At 44.6% G+C, this 24,755-nt stretch overlaps 1 protein-coding gene across 1 annotated transcript; it reads right to left on the bottom strand.

Annotated features, from left to right (window-relative positions):
- Positions 1–429: 429 nt before the first annotated feature.
- DIS3L (DIS3 like exosome 3'-5' exoribonuclease) lies at positions 430–22,427 on the bottom strand. The gene is made up of 17 exons (XM_069985886.1): positions 22,190–22,427; positions 18,539–18,692; positions 13,406–13,534; positions 13,060–13,195; positions 10,832–11,008; positions 10,673–10,751; positions 10,413–10,589; positions 10,130–10,299; positions 9,875–10,036; positions 9,519–9,763; positions 8,119–8,211; positions 6,752–7,279; positions 5,948–6,102; positions 4,485–4,651; positions 4,218–4,363; positions 2,518–2,689; positions 430–1,434 (listed from the first exon to the last, which is right to left on the bottom strand). The coding sequence occupies exons 1-17, from the start codon at positions 22,314–22,316 to the stop codon at positions 1,129–1,131; spliced, it is 3,123 nt and encodes a 1,040-aa protein (XP_069841987.1). The 5' UTR covers positions 22,317–22,427; the 3' UTR covers positions 430–1,128.
- Positions 22,428–24,755: the final 2,328 nt, after the last annotated feature.

Below are 24,755 nucleotides of genomic sequence, written 5' to 3'. Positions count from 1 at the left end.
TCCATAATAACTAAAAAAAAAAATTAAAAAGATTTTGAAAGTTATAACAACGTTAAGCTGCCCCCTCCTTGTATTACTTTTTTTGAGGTCAGTTAGATATTTATTTGTTCAATTTGACTTGTACACATGATTTTCTCAGTTTTCTCCACAGTGGAAATGCAGTGTATTTATCCTTGACTAAAAAAGCAAGCTATTCTCATAATAGAAGATAAAGAGCACCAAAGCAAGGTACAGTTTCTGATATGATCGCTAAGCTGGATGGGTCACACTGACATTCTTCAATGCAGCCACTGCTTTGAATAGGGATGCTGTAGGAACTATCGGTATACTTCCACACTGTTGTTAAAGGGATGAATTTCAGGCATTTTTTCACAAAAAATCCAGTCTTTTAAGATATTATTCATGATACAAACATTCGCAGGGTGGAAAGAAAATTGTTTATTAACAATTTTGTTTTATACAAAAATATTTTTTTTTTTAAAAGAAATGATAAAACAATGTACAAAGCAAAATGTGCTAAAAGTTCTATTCGGTTTGTGTAATACGTTTCAGAGCTAAAAGAACAGATCAAAAAAACCCGTATGAGAGAGAAATTCAAGTCCTGAGGATACGCAAGTTATAAACAGTCCTGTTTTATATAATAAAAACTCTTCAACCATGAAATCTGCCACACTAAAAGGTCCCCATACATCTTATGTTTTTGCCAACGGTGGGAATGGCCATCAGTATCAGGTGTAGAGGGCTCTCCTGACGGACCGCTGGCAGATGATGTTGGTGGAGAGAAGGTTCAGGCATGATGGAAAATCACCGCCTTACCCATTTGTTCTGGGAGAAAGAAGGCACAGTGCTTTCTGGCTGCGGCTTAACCCTCGCCTTCCCATAGAGAACACAGGATCGCTAGGCCATGACAAAAGTTCCTGTGCATGGGGCGGACAGGAGAGATAACCAACGCCTGAATGATCATTCAGCTGTTAGTTATTGAAAGTGCATGGGCAGCTTAAGACTTCACCAATCTAGATTCTAAAAGTATTTGAATATTATGATAAAATGCTTTATGTACATTCGTTCTCAGTCAGGCAGTGAATGTATAAAGGGCAGTGACATCCCTTCATGTAACAGGATGACAGATTATTGTTCAGACACATCAAGAAGTGCCAACTCGTGAACTTCCTGCAGCAGTGTGTACAGGCTGTCTCCCTGTGTTTGCTGGTACTCCTGGTGCTGCTTGCCAGATCTGTTCTCCGCAGCCTCTTCCTCCTTTGCCAGCTGAGCCTCTATTGCTGTACGAGTGACTTCTCTGACTAGATCATTTCTGGCATGGGTACTGCTAGACATCGAAGGCTGTTCTTCTTGAGTTACATGGGGTTTGTTGCTGACTATCTCCAAGCGAATGCTGTCTGTGTGAATGCGGGACGCTTGTATCCGAACTCTTACCTAATAAAGAATAGAATCAATTAGATATAAAACTGATTGTGTATGTATGGTAAAATATGGTAGGTGGTGACCACTGCACATCAGTTTACCCCAGTATCCTATTCAATAACAAAGGGTCAGGAACTTGAGCTCTGGATCTGTGCTTCTGTTTAAAGAATCTCAGGAGGCAGCCAAGGTTTCTGTGGCACATTGCCAATTCTAACTGGATAATTTTTATTATTGTTAATGTCACTTATATGCCAACCTTTCATTTGGAACTGTATCAAATGCTTTTGGGAGAATGAAGATATACAACATGCACTCTCTCACCCAAGACCATTCTGGCTGATCAGATTAGTTTGATCACATACTCTCTTAGGGCCCCATTACCATCCAAAATCAATGTAATACAGGCAATCATTCACTTGTCAGCTAATAGTTGTCTTTAAACAAGTTTGAAAACCATCGGCTGTACAACGCTCTGTGCAATATGTGACACACAGCTGACAGCTGATAAAAGGGTGTATAAAATAAGATAATACTTACCTCTCAATGCTTCCCAGTGTCCTCCTTGCCTTTTTCCCTGCTGACACTTCTGAAAACATCTCTGCAGTGACAGCTGTACAGTCTAGGTCAGTGATTGTATGCGTGGGCTGTCACTGCAGAGAGACAGGTTCAGAAGGGTCTGCAGGGAACAAGCAGGACAATACCAGGGAAGCATAACTAAATCTTTATTTTCTGCACAAATGTCACGAATGATGTCTTTACAGCCCTGCAGTGTATAGGCTCAGTAAGCGAGCGCCGATCTAGCAGATCAGCACTTGCCGACAGAGCGGGGTTGGACTGTCTAATACAGCACTTAGCCTGTCAGGTGAAAGGGGGCATATAGACACATTTGACATATACACTAAAAGAACAGAGCAAACCGCTCCCTACTAAACCAACGCGGATGTAGTATTTTAAGGCAGTTTTCACTGACATACTCTTCACCCACAATGAAAGATAAACTGGAAAGTCATTTTAATATAGCGTGATACATAACAAGAGGCTGTAGTAATAATGATAAGGGATGGGATACAGTAATCAAACAGAAGATTTACTTACAGTCACATGGTCGAATAAACAGAATGAGGTTTCCTTTGCTCCCTCTGTTATTACTGTGATTCGGTCAGGAAGGCGCTGCAAAGAGCCATTCGTCCATTTACAAGAATCGTCAACAAAAGATAAAACAAGGCCTTCGGTATTCTTCAGATATGCTGGTCCTTTAATGCCATACCTGTGTTAACACACAAAGACGCAGAGTAAATTAATGTGTCATGTGCCAAGCGTGTGTCCAGAGGAGAAAGATAAAATCGGATTTTCATTAGTCCTATACTATTAGAATAAAGAGAAAACAATGAACATCTACGGCATTGATTTATCTTCATATACTTCTGTTAAAGTGCCACTCCAGGATATTTTGCTTGCTTATATAGTACAGCATAGCCTATTATAGAAGTGGTTCCTGTATATGCCTTGTGCTTACCTATTGAAGTGGCAGGCACTGGTTTTCAGCCTTACTGATTTCCCCACTGAAACGGTTTACTAATGTTGCCTACATTTCCAGTGAATGCTCTGATTTTGCAGAGAGAGGGGACTGAATCTTATCCCTGTAGATCCCCTAATGAGATCACCTGGCTAGATGCCAGCAGCTTAATATGTATTGTGTCTTCAGAAAGTGAACTATTGTTTTAGTTTTTCAGTTAAACATTGTTTAAGAATTTTTGGTGACATTTTTTCCAATTTTCCATATTACAATCTATACTATAAAATAATCTTGAAATCTTGCAGTTTTAATTTTGGCCAATAGGCTTAAAACTAAGCTGAGACTTCCAGTAATGTCTGTGATAAGTAGAAGGCTGCTGAAAAGTGATCTGTACAGCTCTTGGCTTAACAAACACCTGGGTGCAGCCCATGATACAGGACCCATGTACTAGCTGCATATAACGGACTGAACACCTATCTGTAATAGGACTCTCTGCATTATGGTTCTTTATGATGCAGCAGGATCCTGAATGGCCAGAGTGCTACACTACTGAACTGACAAAGCTCTATATATATATATATATATATATATATATATATATATATATATATTACATACAGTACACACACACACACACACACATCTATACATATACACACCAACCAGATCACTGCTTTTAAAGCAGAGCGGTAGTTAGTAACCTTGAAAATGAGCTGTCATCAATGGGTGGGAAAGATTGGAATATCAGGAGAAGAAAAGTTTGCTAAATGAATGTATCTGCGAAACTATTCAACTTAGCGAACCCTACAAGCATAACTATATTAGCCGAGATGGGACTAACCCTCAGTCTGCTACACTAGCTTTTTTTTTAGTTCTAAGTGGCCAATATGCTAGGCTTGCTATTCAGGTATACCATATGTAGTATAAAAAGTAGGTGGAATTTATTAAGACTGGTTTATCGCATGCTGGTCTTCCGTAAACTCCCTGCTGTTGATCACTGACATGAGGAATTTTAGAGTTCAAACTTTTTTCAAGAGTGTACTAAAAAAAAACATACATGCAAAGCGGGGCGACTTATCTAAGCTTTCTTTATAAGAAAAGTTGTAAACAATAAAAGAGGACAATGAGAAAGCATTTGGTGTAGTAAGAGGAAGCACAGTGCTTAGAAATTACTAGGCAGGGTCCCTGGTATTTGGTGGGGGAGCCTTCTAATCAAATGGGACTTTCCAAGGTGGAAATATAAGTACAGTATTACACTGTAAGCTGGTAACACATATACCTGGGTATGAACAGTAAGACTCCATTGGTGCGGATGGAGTATATTAAAGCATCACAAATGCAGCGCTGGTCACTATCTGGGTCTTTATCTCGGAAGAACATGCACTGGAAGAGCTCTGTAGACTGTTTCTGGCAATGCTGTGCAGCCTGCAATGTGAAGGAATAGCATGTTCAGCTGCTGACATCCAATAAAACAAAAAGAACCGATTTTTTTGTAACAGCAGCAAAACAGAGTACAACATGTAGCCGGAATGCACAAACGTCTTACCCGGTTGCGATTATTGATATGACGGCACAGCTCCTCCAAGTCTTTGTTTCCAAGAAGATGTTCTCTTGGACCATTGTTGATTGCAGCCAGAAGAAGCCGATGCACTATTACATCAGCATAGCGGCGGATCGGGGAAGTAAAGTGCGTGTACTTATCGAGAGCCAATCCTGAAAGACGAATGCAGAGACTTCTAAGGTCAGGTCTATGGCCATTATACTACACCACTATTAATAGTCTTTCTCTTCTATCTCCACATTTACTAGTCAGGATTACACTATCTAGTGTTACAGTATAGTGTACTATAGGCTAAGATCTCCATTAGCATTAACCTTCTGTAGAATGTTTAATACATTTACAAGAACACATAAATAATCTTAAATGTTTGCATCTAAAATCAATTTGGCTAGCCATCTAGATTTCCCCTTTATGTATTAATCAATAGCCTAACCTGCTGAACCTAGATATTAGAGGAAGGGGGGAAAGCTGGGGAAAAGTAAACTTCCTATTAGAAAGAATACAACTCTTATCTGCAAATTCCTGAAATACTGAATCTTGTAATAATTTGGTGGAGAACGCAGAGGCCCATCTCCTGATCCCATCCATGATTAGATGGGTGGGAGAGGACACACGTAAGGATTCACATTTCTCATTCTAAGGACTGCGTTATAAGACAGAGGAGGAGCAAGGAAGAGGAGGACCTAGTGTAGTGAGTGTTGCTAGCATTTTTTTTTAACTATTTCGCTTCTAGTAGCATTCTATGTATCCCATGCAGATTGTGCATTCCTTTTCATTTTACTAAAAGCCTAAACTGTCACTGAAATAAGGAGAATAGTAAGCCTTAGATTTATATTCACTTTACTTATCATGTACATAAAAATACCTGTCATTAGAAAAAAAACTTTTGTCAAACACTCAGATCAACTGATTATGAGAACCAGTGGGGAGACGACCATGCTGTCATCCTTGCTCGGTGTCCGTCCAACCTGGATGGCCCCATAGACTTGCATTACAGCTGTCCAGGCACATAACACAGAGCAGAGAGTGAATGCACGCCGACTCCCAACTCATTTTCCTGGTCATCTGCGGTCTGAACACTGAGACTCCGACTGATGCAAACTTCTCTGTGACGTATCAAAGGTTTTTATCTAATGACAGGTAGGCTTTAACTTACAATGTCCTTTTACACATGCCAACACAGCACTCCAATCCTGCGGCCTATTAAACTAATTGTAGTTGCTCACATATTCTCATTTACACAGAAAGACGTATGGACGACTTGCTGGCAACCAGCAACGGGGAAAAGGCCTCAGCAACAGGGAAGTGGCTTAAAATGTGACACTATGCGCAAAAAACATAGCAGAATTCTTGTGCAAGAATACGCCACAGTAAAGAACTACATGTATATCTTCTGATATGTGTTGCTTAGATTAACATACAAGCATTCATCAGACCACAGCACTCACCATAGTGATAGAATTCATCCTCTGAGTAGGAACCCGTAGAAAAATACTGAGCATTGGACATCGCCTGTGTTGCCATTGATCGCAATAGCCGATTCACCAAAGGGTCGGATGGGTCATTTGCTTTATCCAAAGAATCAGCCAAAGTCTTGTTTGTGCTGGAAAAGTTAACAAAAAGATATAAATGTGATAAACCGGGCCTATTTACAAAAACATACATGACAAATCTTACTGCCCAATAAAGCCAGTGTTTTTCTGGAGGATTGTGGACTGAACATTAGATGTATGGATGTTCACATAGTAGGAGGCACTCAGAACTACAATTTGTAGTCATTATATCTTCTCTATACACGAAAAAGTGTTAAAGCAAATCTGTACCGGCATGTAGCCACCCCCATACCGCATTGTACAGGTCATCATGCCATTCGAGGGTTGGCCTTTCTCCCGATGCTGGTATTTTGGAGAAAAAGTTGTTTTATTTGCACGGCAAGGTGGAGAGTCAATGTGGCGTGGCCTAAAGCATCAGTGCCTCAGGTATTCAGCACCTCTCTCCCTGGCTCCATTCAGCCCAGGGGCGTGCTGAAAATAAAGAGAGGAGGGGAGAGAGGCACTGCAGGCCTAGGGAACGAATGCTCCACAATGACTCCCCATCGCGCTGCAAAATACTGGCACCAGGAGTAAGGCCAACCCCCAAACCAGACACACCATAAAGACCTACACAATTCAGTTTGGGGGTGGCTTCATGCCGGTGATCTTTAGCTTAGGACTAACACCACTTATCAGTATTCTATCTAGCAAAGTACTCACCGTGTATCAATGGTAAATCCTTTTGCCCGAGCACACTCTTTCAGCTCCTTGAAGAACTCTTGTCGTGGTGGTGGGTGAAGTCGAAGTAATGCCTGCTGTGGGTAGCTCTCCCAAATCTTTTTGGCCACCCAATGATTAGCCAGGATCATGCATTCTGCTATAGTTTCGTGAACCTGTAATGGCTGTTTAGGGACCAGGTCATCAATGTTATGTTCGTCCCCCAATTGGACTCGAATTTCTACTCCTTCCAACTCCAGTGCGCCATGCATATCCCTCCGTGACCGGACAGCTTGAGCAACCTCAGTCAGTTTACGTATTGCCCACAGGAGACGATCCCGCTGAACAGAGTCCTGTGAGAGTGGCTTAAGCTCAGCCTCAGTGCTAAGTGGCTCAAGATCACCATCCAGCAGCTGCTGAGCCACCTCATAACTTAGCTTGTAGGAAGAGCGGATGATGGTCCGTCCGTACCACACTCTGTGGATTTCATATGTTGCACTGTCCAGCTCCCACATTACACTTACAGCATACCTGGGTGGGTGCAAATGTAGAGTTCACTTAATATAGAAGGTTATTATGAAACCACATATTCAACACATTTTAGAAAAAGAGTACAAAAACGTCACATTTCACTATCAGCAACCAGTAAAAATCTAGATGTCAATAGGCTTTATTAATATGCCCAATGGTATATTATGCACTGTAGTATTAGATAGAGTAGATAGAACGCTTTTTGCCGGTCTAATAAACATGCAGACATCAAAGGCGCAGCCAACATAATTAACGTATTGATTGTCGAGAGACTGCAGCAAGAATATGGTTATTGTCTTATTATATTCTATACAGGTCACAGTTCACATTCAGGACTTTAGGTGGTGCTGTGGATATTGCAAGGAACAAGCACTGTCCTGCATAATAGCGAAAGAAATGAAATTACTGCTCCATTATCATAGCCATAAATGTAAACTAACAAAGACGATGCATGGGTTTATAGCTTGCTACAATCATATATATAATTTGGACAAAATGACTGATGACAAGCATTTGTGACTACGCTTAGCGTCTATCCTACATACCTAACAATGGGAATGCTTGTGCTAACATTTTCTCTCGGCAGATTATGGTTATGGCTACGCTATACACATTGTAATTTCTACTGTTCCCTTATTTGTAATCACCTGGAAAATTCAAACGTTGTGTCATGTAGTTGGGATTTTTTTTTTTACAGGAAAACTGACAATATTTCATTAAGTGCATGAACAATTTGTGTGCCTCTGCAAATAAACCAATATAAGAACATAACATTCAAAGAGGTACTGAAAAATATTTGTAGCACTTTCTTCCACAAAGCCAAGGACTAGACATGTTACCTGTCAACACTACCAAGCAATGAGCACAAATCTGCACTGAGGATATGAGGCAGCATATCAAAGCGACGGTCGGCAAGGTAGTAAGTGGTAGCCCTGTGTAAGGAAATAGGGAAAAAGTTAAAATACACATAGAAAAGGATAAAAGTGGTAGGTAATGGGTTGTTAGGAATGATAGGAGTTTGATTTGTTACATAATAATAAATACAGCATTGCAGAAAGGGGTTTGGGACAAAATTATATTCTATATATTGTAGGGAAGGGGGGTTTCGCAATGCACTAATACCTCATTAAGCTATTACTACTGTGTCGGGGCAAATGGTCCGAAAGCAGGATTTTGATACTGTATGTTAAGCTGCACTGTCAAACAGCTAAGAAGCAGTTACTTTTCATTACAGAAAACCTGGCACATACATTACCTCGCTCCTGTCATTTACTATGCTGTTTCTTTTCAGCTTAACCCCGGAAAAGAAGGTACTACGGCTATGCCATAAACAGGCTTTTACTTTTGGCAAAGTATCATTTAGGTGTCAAGAAACGTCATACTACACTAAGTATTGGTATTGAAATTCATGTTCTGGAACTGTGACAACTCTTAGTAGTCTGTTGGTATTTTAAGCTGCCCGTGGTAAGGGCACAATGAATATGTTTATAGGTTCCCTTTTAGACGTACATAAGTGTTAGACACATAGACACATAAGTGTTAGATATCCACTCGGACAGCCTCTTTGGGTCCGGCGAACATTTTTATTTAAGTATTGTATTGCCCCCAAAAAGTTATACAAATCCCCAATATACACTTATTACGGGAACTGCTTATAAAGTGCTTTTTCCCTGAACCTACTACGGCATTAAGGCTTCACTTTCTGGATAACATGGTGATGTCACGATCCGACTCCCAGAGCTGTGCGGGCTGTAGCTGCTGGAGTGGATGATGGCAGGGGGATGCTCAGTGTCCCTCCAGTGCCCTGTGTCCCTCAGTGTCCCCCTGCCATCATCCTCTCCAGCAGCCACAGCCCGCACAGCTCTGGGGGTCGGGTCGTGACATCACCATGTTATCCAGGAAGTTACATCACCATGTTATCCAGGAAGTGAAGCCTTGATGCAGTAGTAAGTGAAGAGAAAAAAGCACTTTATGTGCATTTCCCGTAGTAAGTGTATATTGGTGATTTGTATAACTTTTGGGGGGCAATACAATACTTACATAAAAATTCATCTATTAGTCCATTCACAAAAACTGCAAAACTAGAGAAAAAGGAGTTTAATTAACCTCTACACATTACTGATATGTAACAATATGTTATTGCTGTATGATGCCCTCACATGTATGACATTTGTTAGCAGATCAAATGGCGTTACCTTATGTGCTGGGATATACTATACAATACTAGGATCTCACTAACCTGGCTTTTGCTTCCATGTCAGTGTAAGAGTTTGGCTTTACAAAGTGTGTGACATCCGCAATGTGAACACCAAGCTCTAAATGCCCACTCTTTAGAGCACGAATTGACAGGGTATCATCCACATCCTCACAGCCCTTTGGGTCAATGCTAAATACTAAGTGAGTCTCTCGCAAGTCCCGTCGATCATTTTCATCTGTGGCTACCCGCCATGGGTTCTCTGGACTGTTAGTTGGCATTTCTGCTAGCTAATAAACAACAATGATAAGCCCATTCTCAATAAGACAATGCAAATGACATATTTTCATACAATATTAATATTAACAGAGCCGTATAGTGCAATAAAAGGCAAAACTGACCTGTGCTTCTGAGAAAGGGTTCATGCTTATACTGTTTTCCACTAAAATAGTTGCGATCTCTGCTTCCAGGTCACCAATACGTCCTAGAACTCGCACAAAATGTCCATTAGGATAAAGAGAGGAGGATTCCCAGGAATCTATCCTCACCACAACCCTATAATCCTGATCAAAATGAAAAGAACACACACAACAATTACAAAAACCAATTATAATGTGGACAAAGGGATGAAATTATTCAATGTCTGTTTAATGTACCTGCAAAGCTTCTGCTTGCTGGGTGCTAATCCTGATTTTGGGGATTCTGTAGTCCCAAGGAGTCACAAGAACCTTCTGGGCATTTTTGCCTTGAGTCTGTGTTTCTTCCTTAGAGGGAAAAGTAACCACGTAATCCCTCCAATTCCTCTGCAGAACTCCTACAACACGACCTAAAAAACATGAGACAAACGTGTACCATCATGTGCTCTGAGCAAAGATCAATGGCTAATACTCTGTGTACAAAAAATGCATAGGCTTAGTGCTGTTCTACCCAAATACTCACCAGTCATCATAACCTCGCTTGGTGTATCTACAGCTTTCTCATCTGCCTCGTTCTCACACAACGCTCCAATTCTCCCCTTCCAGTCAGATTTAGGAAGAATTTCCACAGCCACCACATCTCCATGGATTGCTCTGTTTCGGGCCTTATTACCATGGATCAGAACATCACTCTGCGAGTCTGTGACAATACAGTTATATTGTGATGTTGGATCAATACACTGGGCTGCTACACGCTACGTTTCAGTCTCCTATAACAGCTACCTGTATCCTTTCCAGCCAAGCTTTGAAGTCGTACAAATGCTTCCAGCTGGGAGCGATGCTTGTTCACACTGAGCACACCCTGCAGAGAGAAGTAAGTAAGCTCACTGTAATGTATCAGCAGCTTATACTGCCCTCTCTGACCAGAGGGGTCTAACTCACCTGCTTATATCTTCCAGACTTAATGCCTGCTTCCAGAACTTCCAGAGGGAGATGTTCCTGGTACTCCTTACCATTACTGTCCCGACTATCAATGTCACGTTCATTGAGGGCCTGCCGAAGAGACTCATGGAGTTCCTGGGCTGCTTTCAGATCTGGCCAGAAGGTTTCCAAGTAATCCTGTTATGTAAGTCAGAAAGTAGTAAAATATTTGTTGTAAGGGACAGACTGAAAAGGTGTACTTTGGCAAAACACTATACTCAACTACCCTGATCCCCCAAATACTGCCATTCCAAGAACTCCCAGTCGCTTTCTATTTCCTGTCATGTTGTGTCTGTGATTGACTGGGTGGGAAATTCCTGTGGGGGCAACAGGTCACCTTGAAGGCTCAGCTACTCTGGGTAATTATATTTAAATTACATTGAAAGGGAGATTAAAAAAAACAACTTTAGTTTTCACATACTTATTAGCTGTTGTATGTCATGCAGGAAATGTTTTATTATCAGTCTGACACAGTGCTCTCTGCTGACATCTCTGGCCGAGACAGGAACTCTATCTTGGTTTTCTATAAATCCCCATAGAAAACCTCTCCTGCTCTGGACAGTTCCTGTCTCGGCCAGAGATGTCAGCAGAGAGCACTGTGTCAGACTGGAAGTAAAACAACATTTTCTGCAGGACATACAGTAGCTAATAAGTATGGAAAGACTTGAGATTTTTTTAATAGAAGTAAATTACAAATCTATATAACTTTCTGACACCAGTTGATTTGAAAGAAAAAGATTTTCGCTGGGAAACAGAGAAGGCCATACCTTCCGAAACAAGAGGGGATGGGTGCCAGTCGCAATCACTGCATGCAAGCAAAACCACTGGTTGCATGATGTTTAAAATAGTAAAATTGTGTTGGAGGCAAAATATTTGAGTGGTGAACTTCAGCAATAACACTGATTGGCCTATAATTGTGTGTGTGTGTGTGTATATATATTTTTTTTGCCCAGGCACCTCCCCACAGCCTTGTCCCTCAATTCTGTAGGCTTGAACTTTTGAAAGACATACCCAATGTACTGCATATTTTGTCTGCTATGTAATGTGTGGGTGTGTGAGGGGGGGGACCATTCAAGCAAATAAAAGACGATGGTCAGTAGTTTTATTGAGGTGACCTTTGTCCAATACAAGAGACATATTAGTAATACAGATGTATTCGGGCACACTGTGTATAAAGGTCAGGAACTGACAGACTATGTACTCATGCGCACATATTACAGCTCCATACGTTTAGAGGGCCCTACTGTATGTACCTCTGTTATCTTCAATTTTATATGGTTATTTGAATATAAATCTGCCAGAAGAAAAACATGGCATATCCATTGCATGCCAGATTACATAAGTATCAGCCCAAATTTTTATAAACTGGAGCCGTATGAAAATGTCAAATGATAACGTTGGGACATTCAAATAGCAAAGCAAAAATATTAAAATAGAGATGATATGAAATAACTGGGCATCAAATTGAAACTGGACATCTTCTAATAGTTCATTTGGCTGATATACTGAAGTGTACTGGGGATCACTAATGGGCCTTATATGCCGCGCTTCTGTGCTGGCATGCGGGTTGTCAGCTGTCGGTCTGACAGCTGATCTCCAACTGTAACTACCTACAGTAGTTTAACCAGTTACATGCCACTGTCAAATAATAACAGTGGCATGTTACAGTTACCGATCAGAAGTCCAGTGCAGAGGTCTGGCTTTTGATCTGTTTCCTTGGCAGTCCTGGGGGTCTTCTGAAGGCCCCAGGGCCTGCCATGGATATGACTCGCCACAGCCATATACAATACACTGGGCTACACTGGTAGCGCAGTCTACTGTATCAGTGATCAGAAGAATACTAGTAAATATACACTAGTGTAAAATTAGGGGGGTGGAGTGCAATAAAAATCCCTTTATCTTCCCCCCCCCCCCACAAATAATAAAATATAATTTTATTTCCCATACAAAATAAGTTAGTTACATAAAACATAGAAAAAAAAAGTATACATGTTTAATATATTATTTAAATCTAGAGCCACAATATACAGACAAAATTGGAAGGTTCATGTAAAACAACATGAACCTAACACAAGTATAGCCTTCATGGCTACATCACAGCAGTCTTGAGAACCTATGTGTATCCTGCCCTTTGCGGACATTGTGGTCTACACATTGCTCTCTACATTTTTTGTGCCGCGTGCACTGACCTTAAATGATAAGACATAAACCCCCTCGGTTTCATTGCTGTATTTCTTGATGACTTCTTTCCTCTCTGTCACCATGATGACAGGAACCGCAGCATGGAAGTGCTGATAGTACCAAACACATGAGTTGTAAATACATCTGCAGAAGATACAAGAGAGAAAAAAAAAGGGTTAAAGGGGTAATTTAACAATCAAGCCGTCCATACTAGACTGACTACTAGACTGCACCTGAGTCAATTTTTTTATTTTTATTAAAACTTTTTTTATTTGTTTATAAAGATATACAAAGAAAATAAACTACATGTAATACAGTACAAAAAAAAACAAGATGACATCAGAGGCACAGTACCTTGTCTGCCAGTCTTCAATAGACTCGCCCATTTCCCGAGGAAGATAGGCGTAATGCTGAAACTCATTTGGGAAAAAGATGCAGTCATGTCGAGCATCACGCAGCATGGAACGCAGCTTCTTATACTGCCTGAAAACACAAGATGGTACAATATTGCATTTATTGTATCTTAACATGTACTCATCTGATACAGGATGAAGACTTCCATCTTTACAAGTGATACCCTATCCAAAGTATCCATGGGACTGGGCATAGCTAGGACATCGCAGGGGGGCCTGATCGCTAAGGCTCCATTATATTGAGAATGGGGACCAATCAATGGGCCGCGTATGCGCAACATCACTCTATTCATTCTGAAGAGAGCCGCCAAAGGTAGCTGCAAGCTGCAGTTGTTTGTCTCCAGTGGCTCCATAGAGAATATATGGCAATAGTCAGAAACCCTATGATCTTTTAGTTATGCTCTGTCCCCAGGTCCAGATGGGTAAACCCCTTTAAATCTGCACTGCACATTACATTTGTATGGCTACCAAGAAGTAACATTGCTAAAGCCCGTCTTACTACTCATCTTGTAAGGAAAGGCTGCCCCGTCTTTATGCAACAGCATCTGAATTCTCCAAGAAAACTGAAAACATGGAAGTCAATGAGGTTTCACCTTCCTCATAATCTGATATTATCGCCTGTGTAAAAAGTGTTTTACTTGGTTTTAAATCAATTAAAAATGCGCTAAAAATATTAAAAATGGGTAAGAGGAACCACAGCTCAATACCCGCTAAGCAGTTAAGTTTCTCCAAGCACGTCTCTCACACTGGATGCTGTCCATTAAACTTCATAAAATGGGATAGCTGTGAGGTTCACTGATAGCCGGATCAGGACGGAAATCGTTACACAAATCAAATTTGGTGCCGAGATAAAGTGCAGATTTATCATTTCTATGGCCACTCTGGATAAAACCCTGTCGGAGGAATATATAATGGATGTTAATTGCCTTTCTACGTTTCTGGCCCGGCAGGGGGAATTTTTAAGTGGGTGCAATGCTGGAGAAACTCATTTGCCTTGCACTAGAAAGTGAACCTATGGCAAACAGCACATGGCACCACACTCAGGTTCACCATAATCTCGGGGTCCTTTTATATTGGCAAATAATGGCCTGATACAAACATCTACTGATATATGTACAAATCGATCGGCACTCACCGAAAGGATCATTTGGACCGGCCAATTATTTGGAGTGAATAACCATGAGGACAATCGCTGGATTGCCCTTTAATTACTGTCGGCAGTCCATCCCGTTTACACAATTAGACGTGCTACAGACAAATGAGGATTTTCAGGTCTGCACAACTGATGCGTTCAGCAAGAGCTAATTTGTAGGCTGACTGCCATGCCTTTTGCAATAGGCATAAATGGGGTTATCTTGACTATACTCACCCTGTGTAAATGGGCCTTTAGGCTATGTTCACACAACGTATACTTTCGTAAAATCACAGCCGTTGTACAAGGGCCGTGATTATTGCAAGAATATACGTTGCATTGCTGTCTATGGGATCCCTAGCGGCGCCGCAAACAACTGACATGTCATCTTGGCTCCGGCCGCTCACTCCATAGTGTGCAATGGGGAGTTCTGATGCGGGTGTGCACACATAAGAAATCTGTGGCCCTAAAGATCATCTGGCCGGTACTGCTGTATCGGCTGAGATGATCTTTTCAGAGACCTGCCGTTCCGTGACCCGTCCGGGTGATGGAACGGCCATCTCTTACGACGTGTGAACATAACCTTAGGCTGTGGTCATATTTTGCCCTTTGCTTACATTCGGCATATACACAGACAAAATCTTCTGCTGCACATACTGACTGTATACATCATGAGAGTGCCTTTTTGGCTTCCACTGTTACGTAAGGGAAAAATGTGGATACAACCTACAGGATAAGTAACAATGTAATTCTATATGAGCAATTTTCCCTCCCTGGCTTATCGCTGCCAATTTTACACAGACCATAACTTATTTTGTATAAATCGCCCACATTTGTGTCTACTGCCATGTCCTCACTGACAGCTCTAAACCCTGCAAGTATAGGCTGATAGTTATACTTCAGGAACTCTTCATACACATGAACGCTCAGCTTGAGCATTTTTCTACCTAAACATACACAGAATGAACATTGGCATATATACATAAGAACAGAACATCATAAACATAAGATGGTCAGGCAGAAATCTAGCCGTCTAAGGTCTATTGGGAAGGAGGCTGCTTACAATTATACTTATATAGGCCGACATAGACAAGATTATCGATACCAAACCTGCACTCTCTTCACCCTTGCTATTTCACAGCAGCAAACACTACAGAGTGTGTATGCTTATGTCTTGACATACATAACCTTGTTTTAGAGTCATGCAGAATCTGGGATAAATCCTGGAGAGGTGGATACTGGAATATTTTATCACATTTGTCAATGTCGGATTTTATTTTCTAGCAAACCAGAACCTTACAGGAGGGCAATTCATGTTCATAAATTTACATCCTGGTTGCAAAAAAAATAAATAAATAAAGACTGGAAGAAGTTGTTCTGAAAATGTCCAATTCTACTACTCCCTTAGAGGAAGCCCCAATGTTATCATAAGGACAATGGTAAACACAGTAGTACAGGCATCAGAGATCAAAAGCTCTGTTCACACCATGTTCCCAGCATAAACGCTAAACGCATTCATAGCTTTCTATTGCAAGACGGTAGGCTAAAAGTTCTGTCTAGCCTCCATCTAGCTGGACAATGGGACTGACACTATGTACATATACATGGGAAGTGTCCCCTGGCATATCCGTTATATGGAGGCCATTAATCTGATGTAATCAGGGCCCTAACCATGATTTATTACTAGTGTTCTATACAAAACAAAAATAAAAACTAGACTGACCCACCCACATTTGTATTCCACCGGTTTCTGGAATAAATGGTTTCTGGGTTCCCAGGTAAACGTTCCTTCGCTGATTGACTTTTAACTACCTCCCGTTTATCAACACAAAAAGCAATTGATTTTTTTTTTTTTTTTAAAGGAAATTCTGCTCCTCTCTCTAAGGTTCTCCCCAGACCACTAACAAATGGATATGCCCCCTGGGAGGATATAGGATCCATTTCACACATCTAAATGGTCACCCTCATTTTCTTTCATTTTAATATCTCCAGTCTCTTATCTGCACTAAAGCCACGTTAAATGCCTCCATTACTTATCTCCTTCCTTCCTCGGAGGTGGCTTGTTTCCTACACAGATGGTCATGCATTTGATTCCAGTATTGATTTCTTCTGTTCTGATTGATTGGAGGAATAACCAGACGGGCTGAACTCCTTTGTATGCCTGTGCCCAGACTTTCTAAGGTGTTTCTATATATGTTGAAAACATGACCCCGTTTACTCCCCAATAGCTGTGTAATGTTGCTGGGATTAGCATTAGAAACATTACGCTGCTATTGGATAAGAAATGCGGAATGCGCTCGGAACACATATGTGGGAACATGTATGCAGAGGGTGCCCTAACTATAGCTTATTGGATTCTGTATCACTTGTAATGCCTATTTGTAGACCTCATGAGGGTTCATGCCATGGGATATTCTATATAGGAAAGAAGGGCACCTCTAGTCAAGCTCTGCACGTGCATGTCCAAGGTGAGGAAGAAAGATCTGGGTCACGGACTCGGCATTCAAGATGTGAATAATGTTCTATTATTTCTAAACTTCATTAACGTGCAACAAGTGTCCATGTTTTTATTGATCGGTGCTTTATTTAAGTCAGTCTGACTTTCCTTCCACATCAGATATAAACTGCATTAGGCTTATTACATAGAAATTAGTCAGAGAAACCAATCACTGAATGCATTTAATTCCACACTAACAAAAGGATCCAAGCTGAAGCCTATAAAGGTTATGTGCACCTTTAACTTCTTCTGACATGTCACTGAGACACCTTACAGGATTTTATCATTGAGGTCTGAAAGTAGCGTGGCATGACAATTGCAAGGACAAAGGGGTTGTGACGCTCTAGTGCGCCTTTAGCTTTCATCAGATTCGCTTGTTAATTTCCACAAATGAAACTAGCAGGGTGTTTTTCCTAAGGATTCTGATAGCGATGCAATACCCCAAAATTTCAAGGTGAAGGGACACTTGGTAAGAGGACTAAGAGGACTGGTGGAATTCTCCTCCGCAGAATCCCGCCAGCCTCTGTGTCATAATGACAGTTTATGGGAGGCTCGCGTGCCTCCTCTCTCCGTGCTGAAGAATGGACCTGTCCATTCTTCAGCATGAAGAGACGCGGAGAGGAGGCGCATGAGCCTTCCATAGACTGTCATTGTGACACAGAGGAGAATTCCACCAGTTTTGCTCCGTGTGAACGGAGCCTAAAAGTACCAAAATGCCTTTTGCTTGACATGTATGGAGAGCTGATCTTGTGACTGCAATTGTATATCCAAGAATAAATCTGCCAATAAAATTAAAGCTAGGTTCATAAACCGTAAAATAAAACTCTAATTTTGAAGTAAAAATATGTCCCTATTTTCAATATATTACTCCTCTCTAACATCCCCACTGGGAGTACATAAGGAGACCGCCCCGTTAACCCCTCACCGGCCCAAGCATACTGTACCTGATCCACGCTCCGGCTTGCTTCGGGGTCTCCTGGTGTCTAGACGTCCTGCTCAGCCAATCAGTGCGCTGCAGCGAGTATAGAAACTACAGGCAATGTGGATCCGCCCTGTGTGGTTGTACCCTAAAGGTCCTACCAGTTCTGCTCCTGGTGCTTTCCTTTCCCCCTCCGCACATCTCGAAAATAAAGCAAATAGCAATCATTTCATGCAGACAAAACCACATCTACATGTAATGTCCAACAGCTGCTAAATGTTATTGATGTTATGGTGACATCGTTCAGCGATTGGACATCACATGTAGGTGTGAATTCACCCACACACAATGATCGGGACATGGTACCCACCCTCTCTCGTCTTGGCAAGGTTTTGAGGTGCTGTCCTATAACCATTCTCTAACACTTCCCAGTGTAAAGCTGACACTTGGTCTATCTTTATATCTGCCACCTATGCATACTGCCCATTTACATGAAAACCAAGAAGTATTTGATGTTATCATTTACCTGCGTCCTCGCTGATGCTGAACGGCTTGGCACGCTGTCTGCATAAAGATGATTCCTCTCAACTCTGTAAACTCCAGCACCTCCTGATAATCTTGCAGCACTTGACAGTCGGGCACAACATAGTGTGTAAGATCTTCAGACAAGAGTTTCCCATCTAGAAGAAAATGTATGATGCCTGAATTTAACCAGATTTTAATGCAATGAGTGTACAAACATAAAGGTGGTAATGCAAGATTTAAAGGGAATCTGTCAGCTCCTAGGTCCTACCTGAGGTGCTGATAGTGTGCTGTAGAGCATGTTACCTCTTGGCAATTTGTCTGTCGAGTGGATTATGCACAATCTCAGGTCAAAGAGGAGTTGTGGCTCAGCGTTTGTGCCGCACTCTGGCACACCTCACCCCCCCCCCCCCCTTCCTCCTCCTTATTCTTTATGAACCATTAATGCTGCCCACAGAGAACACAGGAGCGGTTGGCCGTGCCAAACATTCCTGTGTGGGGAGGCGGGCGGGAAACATAAATGATGGACAGTCGATCATTCGGCTTGGCATTTGTGCCCCACCTCAGCACGCCTCACCACTATTTCATGCCTCCCTGTTATCCTGCATATTTACCCACTGGCCTGCCTCCTTCTCTGCATTGTCATCATGTTGTTGCGTGCATGTGCCAATGCTAAAAAGGGCCATGCACGCCAACTCAATAGTTCGGGCCTCGTGCTGACAATTCCCTCGGCAGCGTACTCCTGGTAAAGGAATTTGTGCATGAGTCGTAGGGCGGAAGATCGTCACATGCATGCTAAGGGCATTGGCTTTATTTGGAATGTTCAACACGTGTGTGTGAGGGAATCGTCAGCACAGTGAAATGACAAGGCAGTGCGAGCAACCCGAAGCGACGCCATCACCCGATCCTGCGGTCCCTGCAACCTTCTCCAGAGACCGGGGACCTTCGTCAGCAAGTGGCCGGGAGAGGAGCGTGTGTATCCAGACTGAGCAGGGAGGCAAGGGGAGGAGAAGCCACACCGCCTCAGTCACCACCAGCTGCCGCCACCCTGCCCCAGTCACTCCCCCGTGCCCACGCTTCAGCTGCCGCTTCTTCTTTGCGCTCTGCGCTGCCAGAAGTTGGGGGGGGGGCCATGCAGTTTTTTTGCTATGGGGCCCCATTAATCCTAGCTACTTCCCTGATCCACCCCCAGCTATCTTATGTGATCTTCTGACACACATGAATGCTTAGCTGAGTGTGCATGTGTTCTTAATGGAGAAGGAAAAAAGATTGTACCAGGATTGCACGCAACAACATGATAAGAATGGGGGAGCAGGAGGCAGGCCAATGGGTAAATATGTAGAATAACGGGGAGGCGTGTAGTAGTGGTGAGGACAAGCCACTACTCCTCTTTGACACTTGAATAGGGTGCAATTGTAAAGAGTGTAAAAAATCTACTGCACAGAGGCTTTGAAGACAGGGACCATGCACACCAGGAGACACAAACCTATACTACACTGTGAGCACCTCAGGTCTGGTGCGGGTGCTGACAGATTCCCTTTAAGGCGGCCATACAACTTCAATAATTGACAGCTAAATGATCGTCTGGCCATCAGTAACGCCACAAGAACATTCCTTGTAATGCTGGCCCCACCATCAGCTTATGTTCTGGGGTTCGCCAAACACACATCTGGTAACCCCTTGGCGCAGACCTTGATAAATTTCCACCTTTCACATCACATTTGTGCTTACATGGGCCCCAATGACTAGCAAGTCTGTGATCTGGACTTGCAGCATAGGTCTGGGACCCCCAGATGGCCGTTCTTCCTAGTGATGCCTGCACAGGGGGACCAGTCGGATGGCCGTTCTGCCTAATGATCCGTGCACAGGGGGACCCTCTGAAGGCGGTTCTGCCTAGTGGTACATATACATGGGGACCCTCGGATGGCCGTTCTGCCTAATGATACGTGCACAGGGGGACCCTCTGATGTCCGTTCTGCATAGTGATACGTACATAGGGGGACCCCCAGATGGCCGTTCTGCCTAGTGATAGGTGCACAAGGGGACCCGCAGATGGCCGTTCTGCCTAGTGATACGTGCAAAGGGGGACCCTCCGATGGCCGTTCTGCCTAGTGATACGTGCACAGGGGGACCCTCAGATGGCGGTTCTGCCTAACGATACGTGCACAGGGGGACCATCAGATGGCCGTTCTACCTAGTGATACGTGCACAGGGGGACCCTCAGATGGCCGTTCTGCCTAGTGATACGTACACAGGGGGACCCCCAGATGGCCGTTCTGCATAGTGATAGGTGCACAGGGGGACCCTCAGATGGCCGTTCTGCCTAGTGATACGTGCACAGGGGGACCCCCAGATGGCCGTTCTGCCTAGTGATACGTGCACAGGGGGACCCTCAGATGGCCGTTCTGCCTAGTGATACGTACACAGGGGGAACCCCAGATGGCCGTTCTGCCTAGTGATAGGTGCACAGGGGGACCCTCAGATGGCCGTTCTGCCTAGTGATACGTGCACAGGGGGACCCTCAGATGGCCGTTCTGCCTAGTGATACGTGCACAGGGGGACCCCCAGATGGCCGTTCTGCCTAGTGATACCTGCACAGGGGGACCCTCAGATGGCCGTTCTGCCTAGTGATACGTACACAGGGGGACCCCCAGATGGCCGTTCTGCCTAGTGATAGGTGCACAGGGGGACCCTCAGATGGCCGTTCTGCCTAGTGATACGTACACAGGGGGACCCCCAGATGGCCGTTCTGCCTAGTGATAGGTGCACAGGGGGACCCTCAGATGGCCGTTCTGCCTAGTGATACGTGCACAGGGGGACCCCCAGATGGCCGTTCTGCCTAGTGATACCTGCACAGGGGGACCCTCAGATGGCCGTTCTGCCTAGTGATACGTGCACAGGGGGACCCCCAGATGGCCGTTCTGCCTAGTGATACGTACACAGGGGGACCCTCAGATGGCCGTTCTGCCTAGTGATACCTGCACAGGGGGACCCCCAGATGGCCGTTCTGCCTAGTGATACTTACACAGGGGGACCCTCAGATGGCCGTTCTGCCTAGTGATACGTACACAGTGGGACCCCCAGATGGCCGTTCTGCCTAGTGATAGGTGCACAGGGGGACCCTCAGATGGCCGTTCTGCCTAGTGATACTTACACAGGGGGACCCTCAGATGGCCGTTCTGCCTAGTGATAGGTGCACAGGGGGACCCCCAGATGGCCGTTCTGCCTAGTGATACGTGCACAGGGGGACCCTCAGATGGCCGTTCTGCCTAGTGATAGGTGCACAGGGGGACCCTCAGATGGCCGTTCTGCCTAGTGATAGGTGCACAGGGGACAGATCTGCTATTCAGGGCACCAGGAAAGCTGGGTGCTACAATGACTGCAGTACTATGAGTCAGCCAGCTTTCCCTGATACACAAATAGGAAAGATATAGTGGAGATTATGTCCGACCTGCGGCCCTCCAGCTGTGGCAGAACTACAACTCCCATCCTGCCCGGGCAGCCACTGGTTGTCATAGCACGATGGGGGTTGTAGTTACAGCACAGGTTGGGGACACTACCATACAGTCTATGGTGGGGATGTGAGGAGCACAGCCCCTGTATTTCTATACATGGCATCACACAGCCACCGTGCCCACGTTCCCGCTGCTCTCACCCCTGGCACAGGCTTGGCACAGTGCACTCCCGCAGCTGACGTCCTCCCTCAGGTAATGCTCCCGCACCGCCCGCACTGTCCGGCCCCGCTGCGTCTTCAGGTGCAGGACCCGCTCCGTCTTCATCATGTCTGCGGCCTAGCTCGTCCAGGAGCCGCGGCCTTTCCTGCTTCCTAACTCCCGGGAGTTCTCGGCTTCCTCCAACAACATACAGAGCGGGAAACCACGCCCCGCCAGGACACGCCCCCTCCTCTACTAGATGTTTTGATACCTTAGACGACCCCGCCCCCTTAGCCCTGACTGTAGCGACAATGTCACGTGGCCGCCTGTCACACTCTGTGCATAGTGTGCATTGCTGATCTCCACAGACGCACAGTGCTAGAATGGGCAGCAGTGTGAGCGGAGCTGATGCTCCACAGTGTGTCATGTATACACTGATCTGCTGATCCCTCCAAACTTACATAGTACCCATACAGGGTAGGAGCACAGTCCACAGATAGAGATATATAGAGTGGTGCTCAAAAGTTTACATACACCAGCAGAATTTTTTCTTTCTTGTGCTATGAATGATAACACGAAAACTTTTTTTTCCCTATTCACTACTGTGTTTTCTCGTTTAAATCAGAATGACAACTGAAAACATCCAAATGACCCTGATCAAAAGTTTACATCGCCCAGTTGTTAATACGGTGTATTGCCCCCTCTAACATCATTGACAGCTTGGAGTCTTTGTGGTAGTTGTGGATAAGACTCTTTATGTTCTCAGATGGTAAAGCTGCCCATTCCTCTTGGCGAGAAGCCAATTCCTGGGCTTTTTTGCATAAACTGTGCGCTTGAGATCTCCCCAGAGTGGCTCAATGATATTGAGGTCAGGAGACTGAGCTGGCCACTCCAGAACCTTCGCTTTGTTCTGCTGTAGCCAGTGACAATCAACTTGGCCTTGTGTTTTGGATCATTGTCGTGTTGGAACGTTCAAGTACGTCCCATGTGCAGCTTCTGGGGTGATGAGTGCAAATTTGCCTCCAGTATTTGCATTTTTTGGGGGGATGGGTTAACTGTAATAAAAGTGGTACCCTACAGGGGCGGGGGTGGAGTTTAACTACAATACTAGGGGTATCCAGGGGGAAGGATATGTTAACTGTGGTGCTAAATTTCTAGTAATTTGTAGAGTTGAGCATACCTCTAGCAGCCTATGACTGTATCCATGTTTTCGCGGACTCTTTATGGCTGCATCCAACTTTTCCATCCATCGGTAATGAAATGCATCTCTATTCATTTTTAATCCTGATATAAAATGGAAATACGGCGGTAGAAGGTAGCATGTGGGGGGTCTTTTTTGGGAGATTAGAACCTTATTGGAATCTAAGAAGTCTGACGGACATGGGCCTGCTGCATGCCCAGGGCCGCTTTAACCAGAGGGCACATGGTGCACGTGCACCGGGCCCCCTGGTTAAAGGGGCCCCCCCGAGCAGGCCGGCCGTTGCTATGTGCGACCAGTGCGGTCGCACAGGGCTCCGGCCACCAGCCTGTCAGGGGGGAGCGCCATGGATGGGTAATCTACTTACCCCTCCATGGCGCCCCCTGCAGGGCCCCCCCGTCCGCCGCTGCCCCCGTCCGCTGCTGCTGCGGCGCTTCAGCGCTGCAGCAGCAGCGACACTGACAGAGAGAGAGCCATTGGCTCCCTCCCTGTCAGTCACTCACTCTTGTGGCCGCACTTCCTGCGGTCACAAGAGGCCGCGCTCTCCCTCTAGCGCCCGACGTCACTGGAGCGTCGGCGCGAGGGTAAGGGGAGTGCAGCCTCTTGTGACCGGAGGAAGTGCGGCCACAGGAGGGAAGAGAAGAGGAACGCGAGGACCCAGGTGAGTAACAGTGTTTGTTTTTTTCAATGTTATATGGGAGGGGGAGCTATATACTACGGGGGGGGGGGGGGGGGGGGGGGCACAGGGGGCTATATACTACGGGGGGGGGGGGGCACCGGGGGCTATATACTATTGGGGAGCACAGGGGGCTATATACTATGGGGGAGAACAGGGGGCTATATACTATGGGGGAGAACGGGGGCTATATACTATTGGGGAGCACAGGGGAGCTATATACTATGGGGGAGCACAGGAGGCTATATACTATTGGGGAGCACAGGGGAGCTATATACTATGGGGGAGAACAGGGGGCTATATACTATTGGGGAGCACAGGGGAGTTATATACTATGGGGGAGCACAGGGGAGCTATATACTTTGGGGGAGCACAGGGGGCTATATACTATGGGGGAGCACAGGGGGCTATATACTATGGGGGAGCACAGGGGAGCTATATACTATGGGGGAGCACAGGGGGCTATACACTATGGGGAAGAACGGGGGCTATATACTATTGGGGAGCACAGGGGGCTATATACTATGGGGGAGCACAGGGGGCTATATACTATTGGGGAGCACAGGGGAGCTATATACTATGGGGGAGCACAGGGGGCTATACACTATGGGGGAGCACAGGGGAGCTATATACTATTGGGGAGCACAGGGGAGCTATATACTATTGGGAAGCACAGGGGGCTATATACTATTGG

This window comes from Dendropsophus ebraccatus, chromosome 1 (assembly GCF_027789765.1).
Source record: "Dendropsophus ebraccatus isolate aDenEbr1 chromosome 1, aDenEbr1.pat, whole genome shotgun sequence".
Classification (NCBI taxonomy): Eukaryota; Metazoa; Chordata; class Amphibia; order Anura; family Hylidae; genus Dendropsophus; species Dendropsophus ebraccatus.
Note: the sequence above shows the minus strand (reverse complement) of the source record. Positions and strands in the feature narration are given on the sequence as shown.

Excerpts from the sequence above, each read along its gene's own strand:
- DIS3L (XM_069985886.1), bottom strand. The coding sequence starts at position 22,316 with ATGATGAAGACGGAGCGGGTCCTGCACCTGAAGACGCAGCGGGGCCGG. Across the intron at positions 10,037-10,129 it reads AGCAAGCAGAAGCTTTGCAG|GATTATAGGGTTGTGGTGAG; the intron begins GTACATTAAACA and ends CATTTTGATCAG. Across the intron at positions 4,364-4,484 it reads ATATCAATAATCGCAACCGG|GCTGCACAGCATTGCCAGAA; the intron begins GTAAGACGTTTG and ends TTCACATTGCAG.